The 19,293-nt window shown below is 53.1% G+C and overlaps 8 protein-coding genes and 2 long non-coding RNA genes across 16 annotated transcripts; 4 read left to right on the top strand and 6 right to left on the bottom strand.

The window, feature by feature from the left end:
• Positions 1–36: 36 nt before the first annotated feature.
• Positions 37–5,156, top strand: LOC133146856 (galectin-8-like). 4 transcript variants are annotated; one of them, XR_009711439.1, is made up of 11 exons: positions 37–182; positions 412–500; positions 582–789; positions 854–973; positions 1,054–1,146; positions 1,225–1,313; positions 1,370–1,535; positions 1,622–1,786; positions 2,491–2,989; positions 3,057–3,246; positions 4,824–5,156. XR_009711439.1 is itself a non-coding variant. In XM_061270935.1 (8 exons), exons 1-8 carry the CDS (start codon positions 144–146, stop codon positions 1,769–1,771), a joined length of 951 nt encoding a protein of 316 aa, XP_061126919.1. In that variant the 5' UTR covers positions 37–143; the 3' UTR covers positions 1,772–1,949. The 4 variants fall into 4 exon arrangements, 2 of the variants coding, with proteins under 2 accessions (XP_061126919.1, XP_061126918.1); XR_009711438.1 differs by having other exon boundaries at positions 2,491–3,246; XM_061270935.1 differs by lacking the exons at positions 2,491–2,989; positions 3,057–3,246; positions 4,824–5,156 and having other exon boundaries at positions 1,057–1,146; positions 1,622–1,949.
• Positions 2,510–3,220, bottom strand: LOC133146859 (claudin-20-like). The gene has a single exon (XM_061270937.1). The coding sequence runs from the start codon at positions 3,218–3,220 to the stop codon at positions 2,510–2,512; it is 711 nt and encodes a 236-aa protein (XP_061126921.1).
• Positions 4,712–5,370, bottom strand: LOC133146866 (uncharacterized). Its single transcript, XR_009711440.1, has 2 exons — positions 5,048–5,370; positions 4,712–4,898 (listed from the first exon to the last, which is right to left on the bottom strand). It is a non-coding gene; the product is annotated as an uncharacterized LOC133146866 (long non-coding RNA).
• Positions 5,371–6,185: 815 nt separating this feature from the next.
• Positions 6,186–7,239, bottom strand: LOC133146868 (uncharacterized). Its single transcript, XR_009711441.1, has 2 exons — positions 6,764–7,239; positions 6,186–6,562 (listed from the first exon to the last, which is right to left on the bottom strand). It is a non-coding gene; the product is annotated as an uncharacterized LOC133146868 (long non-coding RNA).
• On the top strand, positions 6,411–8,266 carry ubr7 (ubiquitin protein ligase E3 component n-recognin 7). Its single transcript, XM_061270924.1, has 10 exons — positions 6,411–6,536; positions 6,620–6,753; positions 6,813–6,873; positions 6,955–7,050; positions 7,119–7,172; positions 7,234–7,339; positions 7,427–7,653; positions 7,710–7,875; positions 7,945–8,006; positions 8,078–8,266. Exons 1-10 carry the CDS (start codon positions 6,420–6,422, stop codon positions 8,165–8,167), a joined length of 1,113 nt encoding a protein of 370 aa, XP_061126908.1. The 5' UTR covers positions 6,411–6,419; the 3' UTR covers positions 8,168–8,266.
• Positions 8,267–8,606: 340 nt separating this feature from the next.
• Positions 8,607–9,134, top strand: si:dkey-85n7.8 (COX8 domain-containing protein). The gene is made up of 2 exons (XM_061270944.1): positions 8,607–8,742; positions 8,930–9,134. The coding sequence occupies exons 1-2, from the start codon at positions 8,626–8,628 to the stop codon at positions 9,041–9,043; spliced, it is 231 nt and encodes a 76-aa protein (XP_061126928.1). The 5' UTR covers positions 8,607–8,625; the 3' UTR covers positions 9,044–9,134.
• A 1-nt stretch (position 9,135) lies between these two features.
• Positions 9,136–12,862, bottom strand: LOC133146842 (ankyrin repeat and SOCS box protein 2-like). Of its 2 annotated transcripts, XM_061270911.1 has the most exons (10): positions 12,713–12,862; positions 12,366–12,575; positions 11,972–12,082; positions 11,643–11,812; positions 11,339–11,494; positions 11,037–11,282; positions 10,814–10,985; positions 10,158–10,740; positions 9,933–10,086; positions 9,136–9,816 (listed from the first exon to the last, which is right to left on the bottom strand). In XM_061270911.1, the coding sequence occupies exons 1-10, from the start codon at positions 12,820–12,822 to the stop codon at positions 9,680–9,682; spliced, it is 2,049 nt and encodes a 682-aa protein (XP_061126895.1). In that variant the 5' UTR covers positions 12,823–12,862; the 3' UTR covers positions 9,136–9,679. The 2 variants fall into 2 exon arrangements, with proteins under 2 accessions (XP_061126895.1, XP_061126896.1); XM_061270912.1 differs by lacking the exon at positions 11,972–12,082.
• A 267-nt stretch (positions 12,863–13,129) lies between these two features.
• Positions 13,130–15,271, bottom strand: serpina10a (serpin peptidase inhibitor, clade A (alpha-1 antiproteinase, antitrypsin), member 10a). Its single transcript, XM_061270921.1, has 6 exons — positions 15,112–15,271; positions 14,618–14,911; positions 14,279–14,551; positions 13,915–14,188; positions 13,699–13,846; positions 13,130–13,636 (listed from the first exon to the last, which is right to left on the bottom strand). The coding sequence occupies exons 2-6, from the start codon at positions 14,901–14,903 to the stop codon at positions 13,448–13,450; spliced, it is 1,170 nt and encodes a 389-aa protein (XP_061126905.1). The 5' UTR covers positions 14,904–14,911; positions 15,112–15,271; the 3' UTR covers positions 13,130–13,447.
• A 253-nt stretch (positions 15,272–15,524) lies between these two features.
• On the bottom strand, positions 15,525–17,558 carry xrcc3 (X-ray repair complementing defective repair in Chinese hamster cells 3). Of its 3 annotated transcripts, none has more exons than XM_061270929.1 (7): positions 17,293–17,558; positions 16,869–17,006; positions 16,606–16,797; positions 16,366–16,499; positions 16,080–16,292; positions 15,976–16,013; positions 15,525–15,905 (listed from the first exon to the last, which is right to left on the bottom strand). In XM_061270929.1, exons 1-7 carry the CDS (start codon positions 17,348–17,350, stop codon positions 15,674–15,676), a joined length of 1,005 nt encoding a protein of 334 aa, XP_061126913.1. In that variant the 5' UTR covers positions 17,351–17,558; the 3' UTR covers positions 15,525–15,673. The 3 variants fall into 3 exon arrangements, with proteins under 3 accessions (XP_061126913.1, XP_061126914.1, XP_061126912.1); XM_061270930.1 differs by having other exon boundaries at positions 16,366–16,520; positions 16,869–16,888; positions 17,293–17,557; XM_061270928.1 differs by having other exon boundaries at positions 16,366–16,520; positions 17,293–17,549.
• Positions 17,559–17,591: 33 nt separating this feature from the next.
• psmb6 (proteasome 20S subunit beta 6) lies at positions 17,592–19,257 on the top strand. Its single transcript, XM_061270939.1, has 7 exons — positions 17,592–17,752; positions 18,181–18,248; positions 18,332–18,397; positions 18,471–18,536; positions 18,635–18,764; positions 18,837–18,981; positions 19,072–19,257. The coding sequence occupies exons 1-7, from the start codon at positions 17,654–17,656 to the stop codon at positions 19,197–19,199; spliced, it is 702 nt and encodes a 233-aa protein (XP_061126923.1). The 5' UTR covers positions 17,592–17,653; the 3' UTR covers positions 19,200–19,257.
• The last annotated feature ends 36 nt before the right edge of the window (positions 19,258–19,293 follow it).

Raw genomic sequence — 19,293 nt, 5'->3', positions numbered from 1 at the left:
TCGTCGAAACAAAAGTTTTGAATAACATTGGGGTCGCTGTAAACACAAGTCACGTGACAGATGAGTCTCGAGTTCGAATCACGTGACCGCCGTGACGTAGACGGAAATACAAAGTTCGGCCGTTGCGACATGCAAGAAGGAAAATGTCGCTTAATGAAAGCAGGCAAACGTTTGTCAAGCCGGTGAGTTTTTCCTTGTTTCGAGCTTGACTTTTTTTTATTTTTTTTTAACTTAAACCGCGTCCACAATCTTGCTAATTAATTTGTTTTTGTCACTTTTCTCACTTTGCCGTTGCGACACACCCAACTAGGCACACGTTTAAACAGCCAGAAAAACTTGTTTGGATTTCCTTTCGAATTTTTTAAGCGATCGTTTTTGCTTCGCTGACGTCATCATCCACCCACCCCACAGGCGATCCCGTTCTCGTGGACCATCCGAGGTGGACTCCTTCGTGGCGAGATGATCCTCATCCAGGGATCGCTACCTTCTGACGCAGACAGGTTGGTTCCGCCTCCTTCAACATCGGGCTGCAAGACATCTCCCCAATTTTCCTCAACGGTGCGATCATAACATCTCGGCAGGTTCCAGGTGGACCTGACGTGCGGCAGCAGCATCCAGCCGCGCGCCGACGTCATCTTCCATTTGAACCCGCGCGTGAGCAAAGGTCAGGTGGTGTGTAACACGCTGGAGCGGGGTCACTGGGGCAGCGAGGAGATCTTTCAGCGCATGCCCTTTGCCAAGGGCGCCCGCTTTGAGCTGCTGTTGCTGGCCCTCGACGACGTCTTCAAGGTGAGCGAGCGAGCCGCTTGTCGTCCCATCGGTCGGCTGTAAAGAGGAGCGCTGTGACTTTCAGGTGGCGGTCAACGGCGCTCACCTGTTGGACTACAAACATCGACTGTCGCCGGAGCGGGTCAACACCCTGGCCGTCTCGGGAAAGGTCCACGTCGACGTGGCTGCCGTTCTACCGCAATCTGTGAGCGCCCGGCCGGCTCTTTGTCCCCGAGAGGAAGTCACGTGACGCCGCCTTGATGCTGGGCGTGTTTCGTTTCGCAGAAGACGGCTTCATCGTCCGCTGGCGCCTCGCCGACCGACGAAGTGCCCGATGACATCGCAAGTGCGCACATGCTCGTCATGTCAGCTGATCCGGTTTGTTATTCTCCACAATTTGGCGTTCAACAATAACATATCAACTATGAATTATTTTGATTCTGAAATGTCGTGCAGCGCGGCGGGTTCCAAAGCGAGCTGGCTGGCGGTCTCCGTGTGGGCAGCAGCATCGTCATCCGAGGACACGCCAATCAAGGGGCAGAGAGGTACTCGGCCCCCCCCTTTCCATGAAGGCCGTGACCACGACAACGCATCTTTCCAGGTTTGCCATCAACCTGTACGTGGGCGACGGAGACGACAGGGCGCTGCACCTCAACCCTCGCTTCAAAAAGAAGATGATCGTGCTCAACTCCTTCCTGTCCGGTTGCTGGGGCAAAGAGGAGCACCAAGCGGATGTTTTCCCCTTCGGACCGGGACTCTACTTTGAGGTCCCAAAATCACGACACGATCAACGACCGCCGTGTTGTTGACACCCGCCGTCTTGTTGACACCCGCCGTCTTGTTTTTTTTTCAGATCATCATCCGCTGCGACGTGGACTCGTTCCGCGTGGCCGTCAACGGCGTCCACCAGCTGGACTACAAATACCGAGTTCAGCGCCTGACGAGCATAACGCGACTGCAAGTGACAGGCGACCTGTCGCTGATGGACGCCCGACTGATGTGACGTCATCACGGCGAGGTGGGCAAAGCACCACTTCCTGTCTGGATGTCCGCCGGCTAACTGCACTTGCTATTTGCACCAAAAACATTTTTTTAACAACAAATAATCACTCGCCGTCGCTCCCCTCTGCACAATCTTTTAAATGATGTAAAATGAGAAAAACATTAAAACGATGCTTTGATGACGTTGTCTAGTGTGGCCATTGCAATCCATCGAAAAGACCGAAAAATACTGCTGAGCTAGGAATTGATTTGATTTTATTCAACAATTAAGTGAAACTGCAGGCCCAGTTGTGCTGTCGTTATAAAATGACAATCTGTTGGGTGAATATGAAATGAATTGATTACAAAAGCAATTAAGGAAATATGAAATTTGCATAAGGGTTGTGTTGGTAAAGGTTCTTAAAAGACGTCGCATCTTTAGGACTTGACCTTTTCAGAGGTAAAGCACGTTTTAAGACAAAGTGATTGAGGCCCAGAGCAGGTCAGAAGACATTCGCCATTACATTCAATGACTTCATACAGCTGCGCATGTGCATGCGTGTGTGCACCGAGGCGCATCGTGGAGATAATGGAAAGCTAAGAGCATGATTATGGTCCTCCACGCTGCGCTGCCTCGCTGGTGCCCCGCTGGGCCGCCGGGAAAAGATGGAGCGGAGTCGGCATGCAGGCTCGCCGGATCAGGATGGCTTTGGTTACTAGAATACCTTCTTCTCTTCTCAGTCACATGAAGGCGAGAAGGTCAGACGTATTCCTGCCGGCTGTAACTGTCCTTCACATCCCGCTCGGAGGCGACGGGAGATTTTTCCCTGCCGACCCTTTGCGGACGCCACCTCTCCGCCCGGGTCGGCGCCATCTCCGTGGGGGTCGGGTAGTCCTGCGAGGCCGACCCCGGACAGGACAAGCAAAAGATGACGCCTGCCGCCAAGAGGAAGCCGGCGGAGACGAAGGTGACGCAGAGCGCCCCGCCGGGCTGGTATTTGCTACCGTCGGCTTGCCGGGCGCTCATGAAGGCGGCCACGACCTCGGACGTGAACCAGGACGCGGGGCCCAGGCACAAGGCGGCGGCCAGGACGAAGCAGCCCCCCGCCGTCACGGCCGTGCGCCCCTTGGCTCGTTGGCCGCCTCCCCAACGGGTGCAGCGGAGCCCAAGAGAGGCCAAGCACAGACCGAAGGCGGCCAGCACGCAGGACAGGACCATGGCGGCCCGGGTGGTCTGCAGGTAAGGGGGCAGCGCCAGCGGCGGGGACTTGTTGGTGGTGCAGCTGAAGACGCCCGCCCCGTACCAGACGCAGTCCATCCACAGCCCCCGCGTGTGCCACATGGGGGCCACCATGCTGGACCACACCCTGATGCTCACCTGCCAGTTGGGAAGCAGCGTGGCCACCGTGGCGCCCAGCGTGCCCAGCAGCGCCAGGACGAACGCCAGGATCTGCGCGGCGGCCGAAAGCATCGCTACCAGTCCTGAAGTAAGAGAAGGTAAGAGCGTCGAGAAGATCAGAAGGCCTAAGAACAAATCAAAGTGGAAGAAAATCTAGAGTGTTGGACAAGAGTGTTTTGTCAATTTTGGAAGAGCAAACACAAGAGAACAAAATGCTGTCTACAGTTAAGCTTTTTTTTTTTGTCCCGCTTTTGCTCCATCCCCAAGACCCCATCATGAGCATTTAGATGCGCAGTGTCCCTCGGGAGCCCCCCCCCCCCCTCTCAAATGTGCAATCTGCCTCCGTCTCACCTGGACGCCACTGCGACGCTCTCCCAGTGCCGATTCCCCGTCTTCCGTCGCCCTGGCAACCACACACGCTTAAATCCTGGACGGCTTCGTAGAAGCACTAACTGTCTCACCTGAAGGTCACCGATGTCCGGCCAACTTCCGGATCCCCTTCACGGGACGCTGGCTCTATGTCCTGGTCCAGGTTTTTGCCCTTTGCCGAGGACCATTGAAAGGGTTTTTGGTGGCAGATCTGCTGTGGCGCGTGGCTTTCGCTGATAAAGCTGGCGTCTTTGTCCAATCAAAGTCAGGCGACCCTCTGCAAAACGCTGATAAGATCCCAGTCGTCTCCCCCACCTCCCATTATCACTGGCGGGACCCCGCGGTAGCCAAAAGTGTCCCGCCCCTAGCGCGTTATTTCCCTGTTATTACGGTGTTAACATCAAAATAAGCCGGCGCCCCCCCCATCACTTTCCCAGAACTGCCCGAGCGCATCGGCAGCGCCAAACGACAGACCGCCTTTAGGTTTGATGAGGCGACGGGCTCGCCGCAGTGATGTCACGCGGGCAAGACGCCGCCCCTCTGGGGGCGGAGCCGTTCCATCGCCGCTCGGCGTCGGAGCGCGAAACGGCGCCGAGGTCCGAAGCCTTCAGAGTCCCGCCGATGTTCTCATGTCACGGGTCGTTAGTGTCCAAATCAGGAGTTCCATTAGGAAGCCTTCAGCTTTTCGTGTTCCCGTTTTAACTCGATTGGGAAGACTTCCAACGTTAGCAAGATGCTGGCTTGAAAGGTGACATCATTCATTCAAAAAGGGCATAAATGTAGAGATATCTTTAAACCCAGAGAAATTCTCAAATACGTGAGGGTATACTGCCAATGGAGCGTTTTACACAAAAAATGGAGTTGCTCATGACATTTGAGCAGAAAAACAAGGTCATTCCATTTCATCATGATGTCTTAACAACCTCCATTAGGCCCCACTTGCCCTTTCACCTCATCATCAAGGCTGTAATTGTTTAACCATCTGGCACACATGATAACAGGCCCCGCCCCCTCCCTCCCTCCATCCATCCATCCCGCATCCGTGTCGGTCATGTCAATTTTGTCCTCCTCAGCATCCTCTCGCCAAACTAGTCAATGGAAAACAGGGTTTTGCATTTTTAGTTTAGTTAAGACGCGGTCGAATTATATTGGAAAATAATAATAAAAAAACAAACATGTACAATAAAGGAAATGTATTGTTTCAAGTTTTTATTGACCCTTTTAGTGTAAAAAAAAAGTTATCTCTATGGTGTTGGAAATTACATGATGCTCTGTTGGACTCATCACGTTTTGGATCTTTTCGCAGGCGGGTGAGGCTCCGACTTGGGTTCTTTTTCGCCTTCATCGTCGCTGTCGTCGTCTTCGCAGGCTTCTTCGTCATCTGCAGCAGAGCGACAATTGAACAACGTGCATGAAAATTATTATCTGCAGGTTAATCGATCAATCCGGCCAAACATTCCCCAAATGCACAATCATTTTGGAGCCTTATTGTTATTTTGCGTTGGAGCAGTTTGCGTTCTGGGTGCTTACCAGCTGCGCAGCCTGCAGCGACTTTTTCCTTGTCTACGAGCTCGCTGAGAATCCGTGAGACGTTCTCGCTCATTTTGTGAAGCCCTGTGATTAAAGACGGGAGCGTGTTCTCGACTGGGACGTTTATTTGCTCCACTTTCGGAGCTCGACCGTCTCTGAATTTCAGCTCTGCTGTAATTGCGGTAGCTGCCATTTTGACTACGTCATCACGCATCGTACGGTATTTGTAAAGTTCACAAAATAAAATTTCACGCCCCGTTTCATATTTATAACGCGTTCTAAATTCAATATATACTAATTGCCCGCACTATTATCATCTGTAAACAAACATTTATATTTATATTAAATATTATATTTATTAAATTGCGGAAGTAAACCGGATGTTGTTACCGGAACTCGGCATATCATAGACGTCAAATATACACAAACCATGCCCGAGCGACTCTCAGACAGCATGTTTGATACGCATTTAGAATTTCAATTTTGTATTCAGCACCACATTCATAGTATCACCATACAGGCCTGCAGCACATGAACGTAAACATTTTTGCCTCTACGGGCTTACAAAGTAACATTGAGACATCCAACATGGCGTACGTCGTGAAACCTTATTCTAGCTACAAGTAATGTCTATGGTGGAGTGATGTGCATTCCAATTCTTTTAAGTGAACTGAATCAGTTCACTCAAAAGATTCGTTCAAACGGTTCTAAAACACCAGCTCGTATGCTTGATACGTATTAGACGAGGTAAAAAAAAAATCCCGTAATTTACTTCATATCGTGTACCGGCACCAGCTTCAATGCGCATTCCCGACACCTACTGGTTGAAGTCATATGAACTGAAAAAATAACTTTAGGAAGTGATTCGTTCACTGAAAAGAAATTCGTTCCCTTGAACGAATCGTTCACTCACGAACCAACACTATCGGACAGCACATTTCCTCCGTGTGCGAATCTCGCAGGACAAATGAGCGATTGTTTTGTCGCACTGATTCACTGTTACTTCTAACACTAGACTTCCATCGGTAAGACCGTTTTTATATTCTCTTATGGCCGTTTTAGCTCATGCAGCTTGATCGTTCACTGGGAAGCTAACTAACTAGCGACGCGTACACTATCGAGTGCTTGACATGGTAACTACGACTAGGGTGCTTTATTTCCATCCATATAATATTCAAAGGTTTAGTCATTCGGATCATTCTGGTATTGCAATTTGCAGAGCGTAAACATGCATGTGATCAAGATGACGGAACAACAAAACGTTGGACAGAGTAGTAACGACTTGAGAGTGGTGTGCGACCATCTTCTAGATTTGTCACATCTTTTTTTTTTTTCCTTCTCAAATTCTCCACTCGAAAACAAGGTGGCCAAAATGTCAGAGGAGCAGACTGTTTCTCTGGTGGACGTCCTGCAGGAAGATGAAGAGCTGGAAGAAGAAGCGTCCGCCGTGTTGGCTGGAAGTGACTCGGACCACTGCTCGTATCCTCAGGTAATGTGTAGCAATGCAGTCTTGTCCTGAAATATGGATGCAATTACTTGAAAAGCTTGGCGTGTGTGTGTGTGTGTGTGCAGGGCTATGTGAAGCGTCAGGCCCTGTACGCTTGCGGCACATGCACCCCGAAAGGAGGACAAGCAGCTGGCATGTGTTTGGCGTGTTCCTACAAGTGTCACGAAGGTCACAACCTGTTTGAGCTCTACACCAAAAGGTGACCGAACCTTAAAGCCCCTCGCTTGGCGGATGACTGAAGGACCATGTTGTGTTCAGGAATTTCCGCTGTGACTGCGGAAATGGCAAGTTTGCGGACGCGCCGTGTAAACTCTTTCACGTGAGTCGCGAAACGCTTTTCGTCCTCCCCTCTCACGCTCGTCCTCCAATATGCTGATGGTGTGTTTGTTACGCGAGCTAGGACAAGGATGACGTCAACAGCTTGAATAAATACAGTCACAACTTCTTCGGAGAGTACTGCACTTGCCGCCGGCCGTATCCGGACCCGGAAGACCAGGTGACACTCATGGCAGCCTGCACACAAAAAAAAAAAAACCCAACAACTTCTGGTCGCTTCATTGTCAGGTTGAGGACGAAATGATCCAGTGTGTGTCGTGTGAGGACTGGCTGCACGGCCGGGTAAGATCTTGTGGACCTGACAGCCTGCTACACACGTGTACTAACTGCTGTGCGTGTTCAGCACCTGGGCTGCGAAGTTCCAGATTGCGTGGAGCTGCAGGAGATGATCTGCGAGTCGTGTATGAACGCAAACCAGTTCCTGTGGAGCTACGCCACTCAGCTGGCGGGTGCGTGGCGCGGCTGAAATTTGCCGCCGTCGCCCGCTTTCCTTGAGGATTCCAAGATTGGACCCAGCTAACGCGCCTCTGATCCAGTTCCAGGTCAGGCGCTTGAGCCGGAGGCGGCCAAGGAGAAGGGCGCCGACGCCGTTGCGGACGAGGCCGGCGAGCCGAGCAGTAAGCGATCTCGTCCGGAAGACGGGGTCGAGCCAACGTGCAAACTGAAGGAGCTGGAGGCCACCGGCGTCAAGCGGGCCCGCTCCGGAGCTGTCTTTTGGCCTTCGGGGTGGCGATCCAAGCTGTGCCGGTGCCACGCCTGTCAGGTGCGAGCAGGGCCGCTACCTGTTGGCGAGGGTACGCGCTCACACCGTGTGTTCAGGTGAGGCTGACGGAGGCGGGGCTCTCCTTCCTGACGGACGAGTCGGACACGGTCCTGGCCTACGAGAACAAAGGCAAGCGCGAGGAAGGCAGAGCGCCGGCTCACGACCCGCTCATGTCGGCGCTGGACAACCTGAACCGCGTGCAGCAGCTGGAGATCATCCACGGTAAAGCCCGCAAAGCGCCGCCGGTGCCGGCCAAGCGGTCGGCTTACGTCGTGTGGTGCTTCCCGGCAGGTTACAACGACATGAAAAGCGAGCTGAAGGACTTCCTGCAAAGATTCGCCTCTGAAGGAAAGGTGAGCACCGGCGTTTCATTTCATTTCGTTTGGATAAAAGTAACATTTGACGCGGATCTTCCGTGTCCTAGGTGGTCACCTCCGAGGACATCCGTCAGTTCTTTGAGGGGCAGCAAAGTCGCAAAAGAAGACAAGCGGACGGGCGCTTCCACTGCGCATGACCCCTTTGACCTTTTGCCCGTGCTTGCTCTTTTTAACGACATCAACTCATTTTCTCTTCTTCCTTTTCACTGCCAAATAAAAGCCGTCCACGCTTTTTGGATTTTGCTGCGTTTTTTGCCTCGGAAAGGTGCCAGCAAACGGGAAGCGACGTCCGTATTGACGGCTAAGAAAGGAAATTAAAGTTTGAAATGAAATGAATTTAAAACACAAAAGGTCGGTACAAAAGCGAAATCCCAAATGTGCGTTTGTGTACGTGTGCTGTTGACAGCGCCATGTGTTCCTTCAAATGTGTTTCCATCACGTCTGGTCTTTTCTTCTGTGAACAAAATGTAATCAGCTGTTCTGTTGACCCGGAAACCCCCCCGCCATCCCTCCCTTCCGCCGTCCCCCCCTAATGATGTATACAAGCAGCAAGTGAAGACTAACTGATTCGAGGGCGAGCGGCACTGGCGTGAACATGGCGCTGAGGAAGACGGCGGCCGCGACTTTCCTGTGCGCTCCCAAGAAGGTTTTGGCGAAGGTCAGCGTGGCCCGGGTCTTCAGCAAACCCCCCAGGCAGCGCATCGGGGCTGGGGTAAGGAATTTCCAAAGCGCCAATCTGCTGATGTGTCACTCAATGATCTGCATAGTTACATAAGGATAGAATCATTTGTGTGTAATTAATAAAAAACAATGTGTTGGTTGCCGTGGCGACACATCAGGCAAAAATGCAGTAGAGCACCAAATGGTCAAGTGGACGCTTGTGTTTATTTTTCCGCTAGCAAACCTTTTTGGTCATGTCGGTGTTCACGGTGGCCATGTTGGCGCCGGCAGCCTGGATCCTCCATCATCTGCCCGAGTATCGCCGCAAGTCCCTCTACAAGAACGCCAGATGAGCGCCCACTGCTTGCCCGCCTCCTACAATCTTTGTATATTTTGGTGGGATGGCCCAAAAAATAATAAAAGATCAGATTCCCCGAGCAGGAAGTTTGTGTTTAAAGAAGATTGTGTTTATTGTGATGACATCACTTCCTATTACTGAGATCTCCCATAGATCTCCTTACTTCTGATCCTTTAAAGTTAGCAAGTAAAATTGTATTGAGGAAAACAACACTCTGCAATATCCTAATTTATACAAATATACAGCGATGAAACTAAATAACGCCGCTTTTTTTTTTTTTTTTTACACTGCTCATCCTGCAATGTGCGCCTTGGCCACACGAGGGCAGTATAGAACAGACGGACTTGCTTCTCAGCACAGCAGAAAATATAAAGAATATTGTCTTGTCTGTATGTCTACATGCGTTGCTGCACTCTTGGTGGTCAAGTAGTCGTTGCTCGAAGGACAGACAACACTTGATGCTATTTGCTATGTTAGCATTACGCAAGCTGCCGTCACGTGACAGCTATGACAAGCCGTATGTCACCTGGCAAACGAAAACACGCCTCAACCGTGCCCATCATCCTCGTGGATTCTTGTCGTCACGCGCAGAACCGTTTTGGCTCTCCCAAGAGAAAACCCGTGCACCGACTCACAAGTCCACATAAGCTTCCTGGTGCTGCAAAAAGCGGATTAAACTTCCAGGGAGGTCCAAGTTCTTCAAGCGCCGCCGTCCCACCAGCTGGACGATCCGGATGCGACAAAGCTGCATAAGTGGCCGCGGCAACGCTGCGCACAAAACCACGAAAGGTAACTTCAACTTGTCTTAATTGCAACTTTCCCGTCTTGAAACGCGCGCAAAGCGCTCGTGGGCCGAGCCAGGTCATTTTTTTTGGCCGGCTCACCAGCTTTGTCTTTAATGACGCTCCAGTCGTCGTAGCTGTCCAAGTGCTCCATGAGTCGTGAGCAGAGCGTCACGTGACCCACGTAGTCGAGCAGCACGTCGATGATCGGCCCCGCCCACCGACTGATGCTGGGCGCCGAGATCATTTCGCAGAACTGGCAGGAAGCGCAAATATACTTACTGGACCGCTGGACTAAAATGTCGACTAAGACGAAAAGTTGCTCACCTGGACACCTGCTGTCACGCCGCCGGTCGGCCGCTGTGTTTCGTGGCGTTCCAGGTCACCCGGGTGCGACCTGCCGGTTTGGAGCGGCGGGTGCGGCCCGTTGCCGTAGACGCAGTGGAAGCAGGAGAGGGCGTCGCCGCCGTTGTCCAGCAGGTACTTGAACATGGGGAGGTACTTCATGGCGAACATGAAGATGGCGGGGAAGGTGGTGGGGTGGGTGGCGATGCGGGCGTTGATGTCGGCGCCGTGTTCCACCAGCAGCGTGACGCTCTCGACGCAACTTTGCCTGGCCGCCACCAGCAGCGGCCCGAACACGTCCAGGTTGGGGTCGGCGCCGGCGTTGAGCAGCATGCGGACGTTGTCCACGTTGTAGTTGGCCACGGCAAAGTAGAGGGTCGTGCTGCGCCGGTCCTCGTACAGCCTGGAGCGCTCTTCGCACAGCTGGGCGTTGATGTCGAAACCGGCCTGGATCAGGGTCTCCAGGACTTGGTCGCGGTTGTGCTCGGCGGCCACGTGGAGCGGGCTGATGCCGGTGCGCCGGACTCTCGCCTTGCTTGTGGCTGGGATCAACATGGACACGATGCTGGGAAAGAAAACAGGAAGGCGTGTCCCAACCAAGCCGTGCGTTCGTGGGGGGCCGTGGAAGGGGGGCCTACTTGTCGCTCCCTTTGCGGGCGGCGATGTGAAGCGGCAGCAGTCCGGCTTTCCCCGCTATGTTGGCGTCGGCTTTCTGCGAAAGCAGGAACTCCACGACGTCGCCGTGCCCGTTCTTAGCGGCTTCGTGAAGAGCCGTCGCTCCGTCGGCGGCTTGGGTGTTAATGTCCGCCCCTGAGGTCAAAGAGGGTCAAGCTGATGTCGCCACAAGCGGCTCTGACTTACCGTGCTTGACCAGGAGACGAAGGGAAGCCGACTGTCCGCTCTGAGCGGCCATCAAGAACGGCGTCATCCCGTAATTATCGACGGGGCAGTGTTTGCCTCCGGCCTTCAGGAGCATCTGGCAGATCTCCACGTTGTTGTGGCTGGTGGCCTCGTGGAGTGCCGTCCAGCCCTGGTAGCACTTTGCGTTGACGGCGGCGCCGTGATTGAGCAACAGCGCCACCAGCGCCGGGTTGTCCCTCTCGCAGGCTGAAGACGACAATCGACTCAACGGCGGGCACGCGGCCGCACGGCGCTTTGCGTACCTTTGTACAGCGGAGTCTCGTGATCCCGGTTGGCCGCGTCGGGGTCGGCGCCGTTCTCCAGCAGAAGTTGAGCGCATGGCAGATGCTCCCTGTCCACCGCCACCAGCAGCGCCGTCTCTGCGTACTGGGTGCGCTTGTTGACCATCCCCGGTTGGGCTGAGGTGGTCGCCGCCCACAAATACAAACGAGAGTTGTTAGCCGGCTAGCATGTTAGCATGTCTCCTTCTAAGTGGATTTTTTTTTTTTACTCAAAAATGAAGGCACATACTTCAGTCCGCTTTTTAAATGTGGCGTTTGCGGTTACCCGACAGGAGGACCCGGAGACACGCCTCCTGGTTGGAAGACGCCGCCTGATGGATGGCGAGCCAGCCGGGCTTGCTAGGCAACATCAAGTTGGTTCCGGAAGATGCTATCAGAACTTTCAGGCGCCTCACGTCGCCGGCGCGGATGGCTTGAAACAGAGGCTCCTCCTCCCTGAGTGACACAGATGCACCGTGACCTCTGACCCCATCGGACCTGATTAGTGCTTAAGTGGTTAGGATGCGGGAGCAGAAAGAGACCGGAAGTTACGTGTGGGACTAAGCGCTTAGTGTGCAGGGTTATGGGTCGGTTAGGGTACAGGAGCAAACGTACTCCTGAGGTTCTGGCGCCACGTGGAGCAAAGTGCCGTCCCGTTGGCGAAAAGCCAACATCCTCTTCCCGGCGCCGGTGGTGAAATGGCTGACGGTGCCCTCAAAGTTTTTTCTGCAAGCCACACACCAGACGAGAGCCAATCAGAGCACGGAGGTCTTGGTGCCAGACGATTGGACCAAAACCGAGCAGCCATTCAGCCGCACGTAAGCCGTCATGCGCTCTACGTGGTCAGATTCCTGCAAATTAGCTTGACAAAGAAAAGGCGGGGCTAAACTGCTGCCTTGAGATATGAGCATATTTTGGTGGCCAACTCGAAACAATGGATGAAAGAAAAAGATGAATTTTGTTTGAATTCATCATTCCGGGTTATGCGATCCAGGAAGCCAATACGTACATGTCGGGCATCTTTTGGCAGGGCGGGTTTGGCGAGCTGTAGTGGGCGGGGCCTTGCTGCTGGGTTACAAGCGGTTGAACTATGTTGACCTTTTGCTCGGGCTGGCCCGCTAGCTTGTCTTCCAGGCTGCGCTGGATGGCGAGCTGCAGCAGCTCTTCGTCGTTCAGCTCGCCGAACGCGGAATAATCGTCCAGTTCCGCCATGACGGCGCTGAGACAAGGCGAGACGTCGGGACATGTTTTGACCTCGCGCGTGAGAGACGAGAGCAGCGTAGACGTGTTGGAAGCAGCTGTCATGTTTGACCGTGTGACAAGCGTAAACAAAATGAAGGGAAGAAAAGTTCTCACCCAACTTCGCCCTTTCCCAGTCGTGTGGCGTCTGCGAGCGGCGTCTTTCTTTTTTTAGCGGCCGCCTCTCGTCTTTCACCATGTGACCCGTACGGCCACTTGAAGCACATTTCGGTGTCCTACATTTAGCATGACAACAGCAAGCGAATGTCGGGTCGGGATCCGGGGTCAGGCTTTCTAATCATTAATCATTTAAAATAATTAGGCTTTTTATAATGACCATAAAAAGTAAAAATATTATTTAAATGATTTATTTAAAATGATTTTTTATTTAAAATTGATTTATTTGAAAAACTAGAAATTGTACAATTTCTGCAGAAATTGCACGTGAATGCTTAAATACAAAAAATTGATTGGGTGTGTGAGAATTGAATAAATATACTGAATTAAAAAAAAAAGAATACAAGGACACAGGAGTTGTTAAATACAAATGAATAGTATGTATTTGTAATGACAACAGGAAACAATCGGGCATAGTGTGAAAGGGTGCAAAGCATGCAGACAGCGCCGCCCCTCTGGACACGTTGGGTACTGCACTTGCTAAATAACAGCGGCGCAAAGGATGTCGAGTCGCAAAGTTTGAACGGAGGCAACGTGTCGTTTGTTGACATTTCGGCCTCTTTGAAATTTGAAGGCGCCGAGTCTCCCTCTTTGTTCTTTTCACCGCATCCACCACCTGCCCCCCCCCCCCCAGTTGCCTCCATTCAACCTTTGCGGACGACCCGGAAGACGGACTTATTTCTTGGTGGGGTCGCGCACTCGCCCCATCAGGAGCAGGCCGCCGCTGCTCTGATGGTAGACCAAAAAGAGGAACGGTCGGTTGATGGTCAGTCGAGGGGGAGGAGTGGAGAAGACGCTGGCTCCGCCTCCTAAGGTGGCTCCTTGGCTGCCCTCATCTATCGCGGCGACGGCTTTGTGAAGAACCTGCGGACGGCGGGCGTTAGGAGCCTTCCACGTTAGGACCCGGACGGGGACGGCATCCTCACCTGTGACAATTTGAGCCCTGGAGCGGCCCCCAGCTTGCTGAGGTCGGCGTCATCCTGGAAGACTTGGACCATGTCCAGAGAGCCCAGGACGTCCTTCAGAGAGTAGGAGCGATCCAAGAAGAAGCGTGGTAACTGCACCTCCAGCTTCCTGTCGGGCGAACGTGAAGAAGACGATAGTGGCAGCACTTTGAGCAGCTGTGAGTGAAGGTAACTCACGTCTTCTTCAGCTGCCGGATCCAGGCTCGGATCTTCTCCTCGGTGACTGCCTCCTCCACCGAGCCGATGTCCACGTCTTGGTCGGGCAGCACCACCAAGGCGGCCGCCCCGTCCGTCATGGGCAGCTTGAGCACGCCGGCTTTGAGCGAGCGGTCGTACGCCAGGTAGTACTTGTCGGCCCGGAACATCATGGGGACCGTCACCACGTGGTAGTTGTCCACGTAGAAGCGTTCCACCTGAGTGACGCTGGCGTTGAACGCTTGGCTGAATTGGGCTGCGTGGGGGAGAATGAGCAGGTCGAAATGTTTTCCGATGATCCAAATGAGACTTTTGCAAACATCTATTTTGGGTTCATTTTTCTGACCTTGGTAGGAGGCGGCGGTGGCGAGGAGCAACTTTGCCTGGGGGTCCACGTCGGCAACTGCGTCCTGAACCTCATCACCGATCTGCTGGCGGACCCACACGTTGACGGCGTCGGCAGCGTCCCGCGGCGGGTCAAAGGCCACGCTCTTCACGTCGCCGCTGTAGTTGCTTTGCAGAAAGTCGGCGAACGACGGGGACGCCTGCGCGCTGGGGTCGGCGAACACGGCCACGCCCTGCTTCAGGTAGAGCCCGCTCGTCAACGTCGACAGCGCATCTGAGGACGAGGACAGATAAACACATCGGACAAGAACCCCCTGCGAGTCTGAATGTGGACAAGAACCTGGAATGTTTTGAGGGTCCAATCCGGTGAGTCCGAGCGCCGCCAGCAGCTCCTCTTGCGTTGTCCCGCCGGTACCGCCTAGCAGCGCCGCCAGGCCGCGCCACACCGATACCGTCGACACCAAAACGTTGTCGTCGGTGCGGCTCGCCAGCGCCTGGTACAAACGCGTTGAAAAGAGGAAGCTTCTGTCCATCACGTCCCGAACCGCTCCGTCGGTGGCGGCTTGACAGTTGAGCGGAACCGCCAGGACAAGAACCGCCAATGCGGTCAGAGGAATGGACGACATGATGCTGCCTAGATAAATAAACAAACAAGTATTAGAGTACGCTTCCATCTCGGTGTTTATTTATTCTTAATGACGTCATTGCAGTGGATTCATCTTGACCTTTTGCTCCGAATTTATAATCATCGAACGGATGATGCCATCGATTGGCCGCCGTTATCCGATAACATCCTTACGCTACCGGAAGTCACAAACGAAACGAGCAACACACCTTGGCGAAGGTTCTTCTGCTTCTTGATCTTGTAGCAATAAACGGCCCACGCCCACCGTGAAGCTGTCCACTTGGTTGTCCGTCCGTCCGGTTGTTTGTCCGTCAAAAACTGCGTATCATTGTCAAGTGAGCGCTCACCAGAAATAATCGTGTCTTCCTGCGGGCCCTTCAAAATAAGCGCCCAGCGGAACCTCTCAATTGGAAGAGACTTAAACGACGGTGCATTGCACTTGTTTAATTTTAACACTAGAGGGAGCTACTGTTCTACTACTACTGTTAAGGTCACCAATAAAGGACAAAACTAGACGAAGAAGAAATGCACCCCAAGATACAAAACATGACACGGAGGAGCAAAAGTCAGAAATGAGCATCACTACTTCATTGAGTCAGTAATCAGCAACTGAGACGTCAACTCTCGATCCAACTTTTTATCTGATAGTATTCCAAAACAACTTAGGTTTCAACTAAAATGCACACTCAAAGTTTTTGTCACACAAAGTAAAAAAGTCCAAGCATAAAAGTACAGCTCAATTGTATTTGTGATATATAAAGGTGGCAAACATCAGCCGGGCGTCTCGGCGGCGGCCTCCAGTCCTCGGACGCCCTCCCTCCACACAGCGGCGTCCTGCCCGGTTCTGGCCAGGTGAGGTGCGAACACCACGTCCAACCTGCGGAGGGCGCTGCCCTGCTCGCCCTTGGTCACCGTGCCCTGAAGACGGCGCATCATCAATCGAACCGTCACCTGGTTGGCCCACGCCAAGCCCAACGCCGGGCACACGCTCGAGGAAGAAGGACTGATGGAAACAAGCGAATGGGTGAGTGCACCTGAAAGACATCCACACTAGCTTGTACGTGTGACTTCACCCCATGAATTCTTCGGAGTTGTTGAAGATGTCGGTGACCTGCAAGGCACGTTTGTTTGCCGTTAACGCCGAGAACGCGCGCGTGTGTGTGTGTGTGTGCGTTACCTGGTTGATGCAGAGCACAGCACAATCAAACTGGTGGCAAAAGTGGCGCAGCATGGATGAGAGCATCAGCAGCTGTTTGTTTCTCTCCGGCCAATCGGCGAGCCCGAACTCGGACCTGAAGAGAGACGCCACCGAATCCACAGCCACAAAGCGGACCAGGCGGCGAGCCAGCAGAAGCCGGACGCGACGCTTCAGGCACGATTGCAGCGACGCCTGAAGACGGACAAACAAAAGCGGGGAGCGTCGTCACGTGGCAGCGTTCCACGAATCAGGATAAGACACCCACCAGATCGGCAGCATGCTCGATGTAAACTCCATCGCCGAAGCGAAGGCTGCTGGTCACGTCCGGGGGGACGTCAGTGCGAAGACGCGGTTGTTCTCGGATCAGCTGCTGCAGACGTCTGCTGGGGAAAACGTCTTCTGTGCACACAAACACAGCTCCTACAAGCATTTGGAACGGTAGTTATGTTCTGCACCAAATATTCTGCTCGGGCCCGATTGAGGTCAGATGGTGAACGCAACTGACCCGAGTCCAGCCCGCCATGACAGACCGGGTACTGCACTGAGAGACAGAGCTGCAGAGCCAGCTGGGTCTTCCCGACGCCACTCTGTCCAGATAGCTCAGTGATGGCCCCTACGGGAAGGCCGCCTCTCAGCAGCCCGTCCAACACGGGACAGCCCAGGCTCAGTCTGCGCCCGGACTCATCCGCCACGAGAACTGCGCACGCAAACACTCGGTTGGGTCAGCGAGTCGAGTCGTCACCCTTTGGGGACGAGGCCGGAGGTCACCTGGTAGCGGGCGGCGGGGCCTGCAGAGCAGAGCGGCGGCTGTTAGCAGCCGCCGGGCATCTGAGGCCGACAGGGAGGTGAGTCTCTGCAGGTCTGGACCTGACATGCACAGGGCGTCTCTGACGGATCGGACGCCAGCTGGTAGGGAAGCAGCAGAACCAGTTGGGTCGAGTCCTACCACACTAGCTACAAAGCAGGACTGGCTGGTAGACGTCCAATCCATAATTAATTGAATTCTAAATGAATCGACAACTATTTTGAAAATCCATCCATTGTTACGTAACGTGACCACTTGTTTTGAAATTTCAGATGAAGTTGGTGCCGTTGGATCCAAAACTTGTGTCATGTAGAGCGATTCATTTTTGAATGTAGGAAACCTGACGCACGCATTCTCAAAGATAACTTCATCGAAAAATGTGCTCACCTTTGTGGAGGGCGCTGATGATCCTGGGATGAAGCTCCAGCTGCCGCCATGACATCATGTACCCTCTTTACCAATTATAGGTTTGCCATTATTTGGGACTGCTCCCCAAGTTTACGAACTTGTCACTTTTAACTGTGTCCAAATTCGCGGGCTGCGTCCTCCTTGGTTACTTCGAAGGCAAGGTCCTCGCAGCCCTGGAAGCTCCGCCTCCCTAGACCGCATAAGCCGTGGTGAGTTCGGACAGGCTCCGTTCAAATTCATAGGTAGCATCCTTTAAAGCACGACATGGCGAAAAGTGACGTCATTTCCGGCGCGACAAGACCGTACCGCTGAAACGGAAACCGAAACGAGTAGGAGCAAGATGGCGGCGGTGTCGACAGCTATGAGGCGCTTTGAGCAAAATATTTCCTCACAAACTCAACATGCTCCAGACTGGACCGACAAGGAAGTCAGCACCGGGGTCGGTATCTCTCATGGCTACCGAATGAATCCTAAGCTTATCCCATGCTTGTGGAGGATACTTTAATTCCGCACAACGGCTGGATGAGACAGCAAATGTGGAGTAGCTAACAATGCTACAAGCAGAGTGGAACGAACGAACAGGAAAACTCTTTTCTTTTTAAGCTTCTCCACTTCAACCTATTAAATTATTACCATATGGCAGGTCTATTAATCTTATTTACGTTTAGGGGATACATTCACCCTCTTTCAAGCGGGGGCTACTAGTGTTGTTTGGTGTTTCAACAGCAGAATAATATAGTGTCATATATATTCCTTGTTAGCATGCACAAACTTGGCCAATAAATCTGATTCTGTACATTTTCTATTTATGGTCATTTTTTTAAACTAAACGTTTGTGTTCTGAGTATATTGTCTTTTGCGTGACAGACCACCATCATGGCGGTGGAGTTTGACGGCGGAGTGGTCATCGGCGCCGACTCCCGTACCACCACCGGGTGACTATCTTGTTTTTTTGTTTGGTGTGCATGCACTGGCTCTGGACAAATGGTCAACTGTGTCCATCTGTGTCATTTGTCAGAGCGTACATCGCCAACAGAGTGACGGACAAACTGACGCCCATCCACGACCGCATCTTCTGCTGCAGGTTGGCTTACGCCGCTTCCTCTTCAAAGCTCCGCCCCTCCTCCTCCTGATGTGTGTCTTTGTGTTATTTATAGATCTGGATCAGCCGCAGACACTCAGGCCATTGCTGACATGGTCACCTACCAGCTGGGTTTCCACAGGTCGGTAACGCTGCTGCTTCCCATGTAGCATCGGATGACTAGCCTAGCGCTTTCACGTTGACTGACTGGAAGTCACGACTCCTTGCTCCCGCCCCCAGCATCGAGCTAGACGAGCCCCCCTTGGTGGAGACGGCCGCCAACCTGTTCCGAGCCAGCTGCTACCGCTACAGAGAGGATCTGAGCGCCGGCATCCTGGTGGCTGGCTGGGACCGCAGGAAGGGCGGACAGGTAACCTCGCCACTGACTGCTCCAAAGGTAAAGAAGAAGAGTTTCTCCTGGTGACATGCGTGTGCGCGTCAGGTGTATTGCGTTCCGATCGGCGGGATGCTGGTGAGGCAGGCCGTGTCGGTGGGCGGCAGCGGTAGCTCGTACATTTACGGCTTCATGGACTCCAACTACAAGGTTGGACTCAACAAGGAGCAATGTGTGGAGCTGACCGCTACAGGTATGCTGCCCCCAAATCCATAAAGGAACAATTTGGAAGATCCCCAGCATGCTAAAGGCGTGTGGTTTTTTTTTTTTTTTGGTCCGCCAGCGTTGGCGCTGGCCATGGAGCGAGACGGCTCCAGCGGCGGCGTCATCCGGATGGCCACCATTTCCGAGGAGGGCGTGGAACGACGCGTCATCCTGGGAAACCAGCTGCCCAAGTTCTCCTCTCACTGAACGCACATGCATGCATACACATGTTCATTTTGGTAATAAAACTTTGATTGTGCTGTCAGTGTTGCTTTTTCTTGAGGAGGGTGGGGCGTGTGAC

This window comes from Syngnathus typhle, linkage group LG22 (genome assembly GCF_033458585.1).
Source record: "Syngnathus typhle isolate RoL2023-S1 ecotype Sweden linkage group LG22, RoL_Styp_1.0, whole genome shotgun sequence".
Lineage (NCBI taxonomy): Eukaryota > Metazoa > Chordata > Actinopteri > Syngnathiformes > Syngnathidae > Syngnathus > Syngnathus typhle.
Note: the sequence above shows the minus strand (reverse complement) of the source record. Positions and strands in the feature narration are given on the sequence as shown.

Excerpts from the sequence above, each read along its gene's own strand:
- LOC133146856 (XM_061270934.1), top strand. The coding sequence starts at position 144 with ATGTCGCTTAATGAAAGCAGGCAAACGTTTGTCAAGCCG. Across the intron at positions 501-581 it reads CTACCTTCTGACGCAGACAG|GTTCCAGGTGGACCTGACGT; the intron begins GTTGGTTCCGCC and ends ACATCTCGGCAG. Across the intron at positions 1,536-1,621 it reads GACCGGGACTCTACTTTGAG|ATCATCATCCGCTGCGACGT; the intron begins GTCCCAAAATCA and ends TTTTTTTTTCAG.
- LOC133146859 (XM_061270937.1), bottom strand. The coding sequence starts at position 3,220 with ATGCTTTCGGCCGCCGCGCAGATCCTGGCGTTCGTCCTGGCGCTGCTG.
- ubr7 (XM_061270924.1), top strand. The coding sequence starts at position 6,420 with ATGTCAGAGGAGCAGACTGTTTCTCTGGTGGACGTCCTGCAGGAAGAT. Across the intron at positions 6,754-6,812 it reads TTTGAGCTCTACACCAAAAG|GAATTTCCGCTGTGACTGCG; the intron begins GTGACCGAACCT and ends TGTTGTGTTCAG. Across the intron at positions 8,007-8,077 it reads GATTCGCCTCTGAAGGAAAG|GTGGTCACCTCCGAGGACAT; the intron begins GTGAGCACCGGC and ends TCCGTGTCCTAG.
- si:dkey-85n7.8 (XM_061270944.1), top strand. The coding sequence starts at position 8,626 with ATGGCGCTGAGGAAGACGGCGGCCGCGACTTTCCTGTGCGCTCCCAAG. Across the intron at positions 8,743-8,929 it reads GGCAGCGCATCGGGGCTGGG|CAAACCTTTTTGGTCATGTC; the intron begins GTAAGGAATTTC and ends TTTTTCCGCTAG.
- LOC133146842 (XM_061270911.1), bottom strand. The coding sequence starts at position 12,822 with ATGTGCTTCAAGTGGCCGTACGGGTCACATGGTGAAAGACGAGAGGCG. Across the intron at positions 12,576-12,712 it reads CTGGGAAAGGGCGAAGTTGG|CGCCGTCATGGCGGAACTGG; the intron begins GTGAGAACTTTT and ends GCCTTGTCTCAG. Across the intron at positions 11,813-11,971 it reads GTGGCGCCAGAACCTCAGGA|GGAGGAGGAGCCTCTGTTTC; the intron begins GTACGTTTGCTC and ends TGTGTCACTCAG.
- serpina10a (XM_061270921.1), bottom strand. The coding sequence starts at position 14,903 with ATGTCGTCCATTCCTCTGACCGCATTGGCGGTTCTTGTCCTGGCGGTT. Across the intron at positions 14,189-14,278 it reads CACCGCCGCCTCCTACCAAG|CCCAATTCAGCCAAGCGTTC; the intron begins GTCAGAAAAATG and ends TCCCCCACGCAG. Across the intron at positions 13,637-13,698 it reads CAGGGCTCAAATTGTCACAG|GTTCTTCACAAAGCCGTCGC; the intron begins GTGAGGATGCCG and ends CGCCGTCCGCAG.
- xrcc3 (XM_061270928.1), bottom strand. The coding sequence starts at position 17,350 with ATGATGTCATGGCGGCAGCTGGAGCTTCATCCCAGGATCATCAGCGCC. Across the intron at positions 16,293-16,365 it reads TCGAGCATGCTGCCGATCTG|GCGTCGCTGCAATCGTGCCT; the intron begins GTGGGTGTCTTA and ends GTCCGTCTTCAG. Across the intron at positions 16,014-16,079 it reads CTGTGCTCTGCATCAACCAG|GTCACCGACATCTTCAACAA; the intron begins GTAACGCACACA and ends CGTGCCTTGCAG.
- psmb6 (XM_061270939.1), top strand. The coding sequence starts at position 17,654 with ATGGCGGCGGTGTCGACAGCTATGAGGCGCTTTGAGCAAAATATTTCC. Across the intron at positions 17,753-18,180 it reads ACAAGGAAGTCAGCACCGGG|ACCACCATCATGGCGGTGGA; the intron begins GTCGGTATCTCT and ends TTTGCGTGACAG. Across the intron at positions 18,765-18,836 it reads ACCGCAGGAAGGGCGGACAG|GTGTATTGCGTTCCGATCGG; the intron begins GTAACCTCGCCA and ends TGTGCGCGTCAG.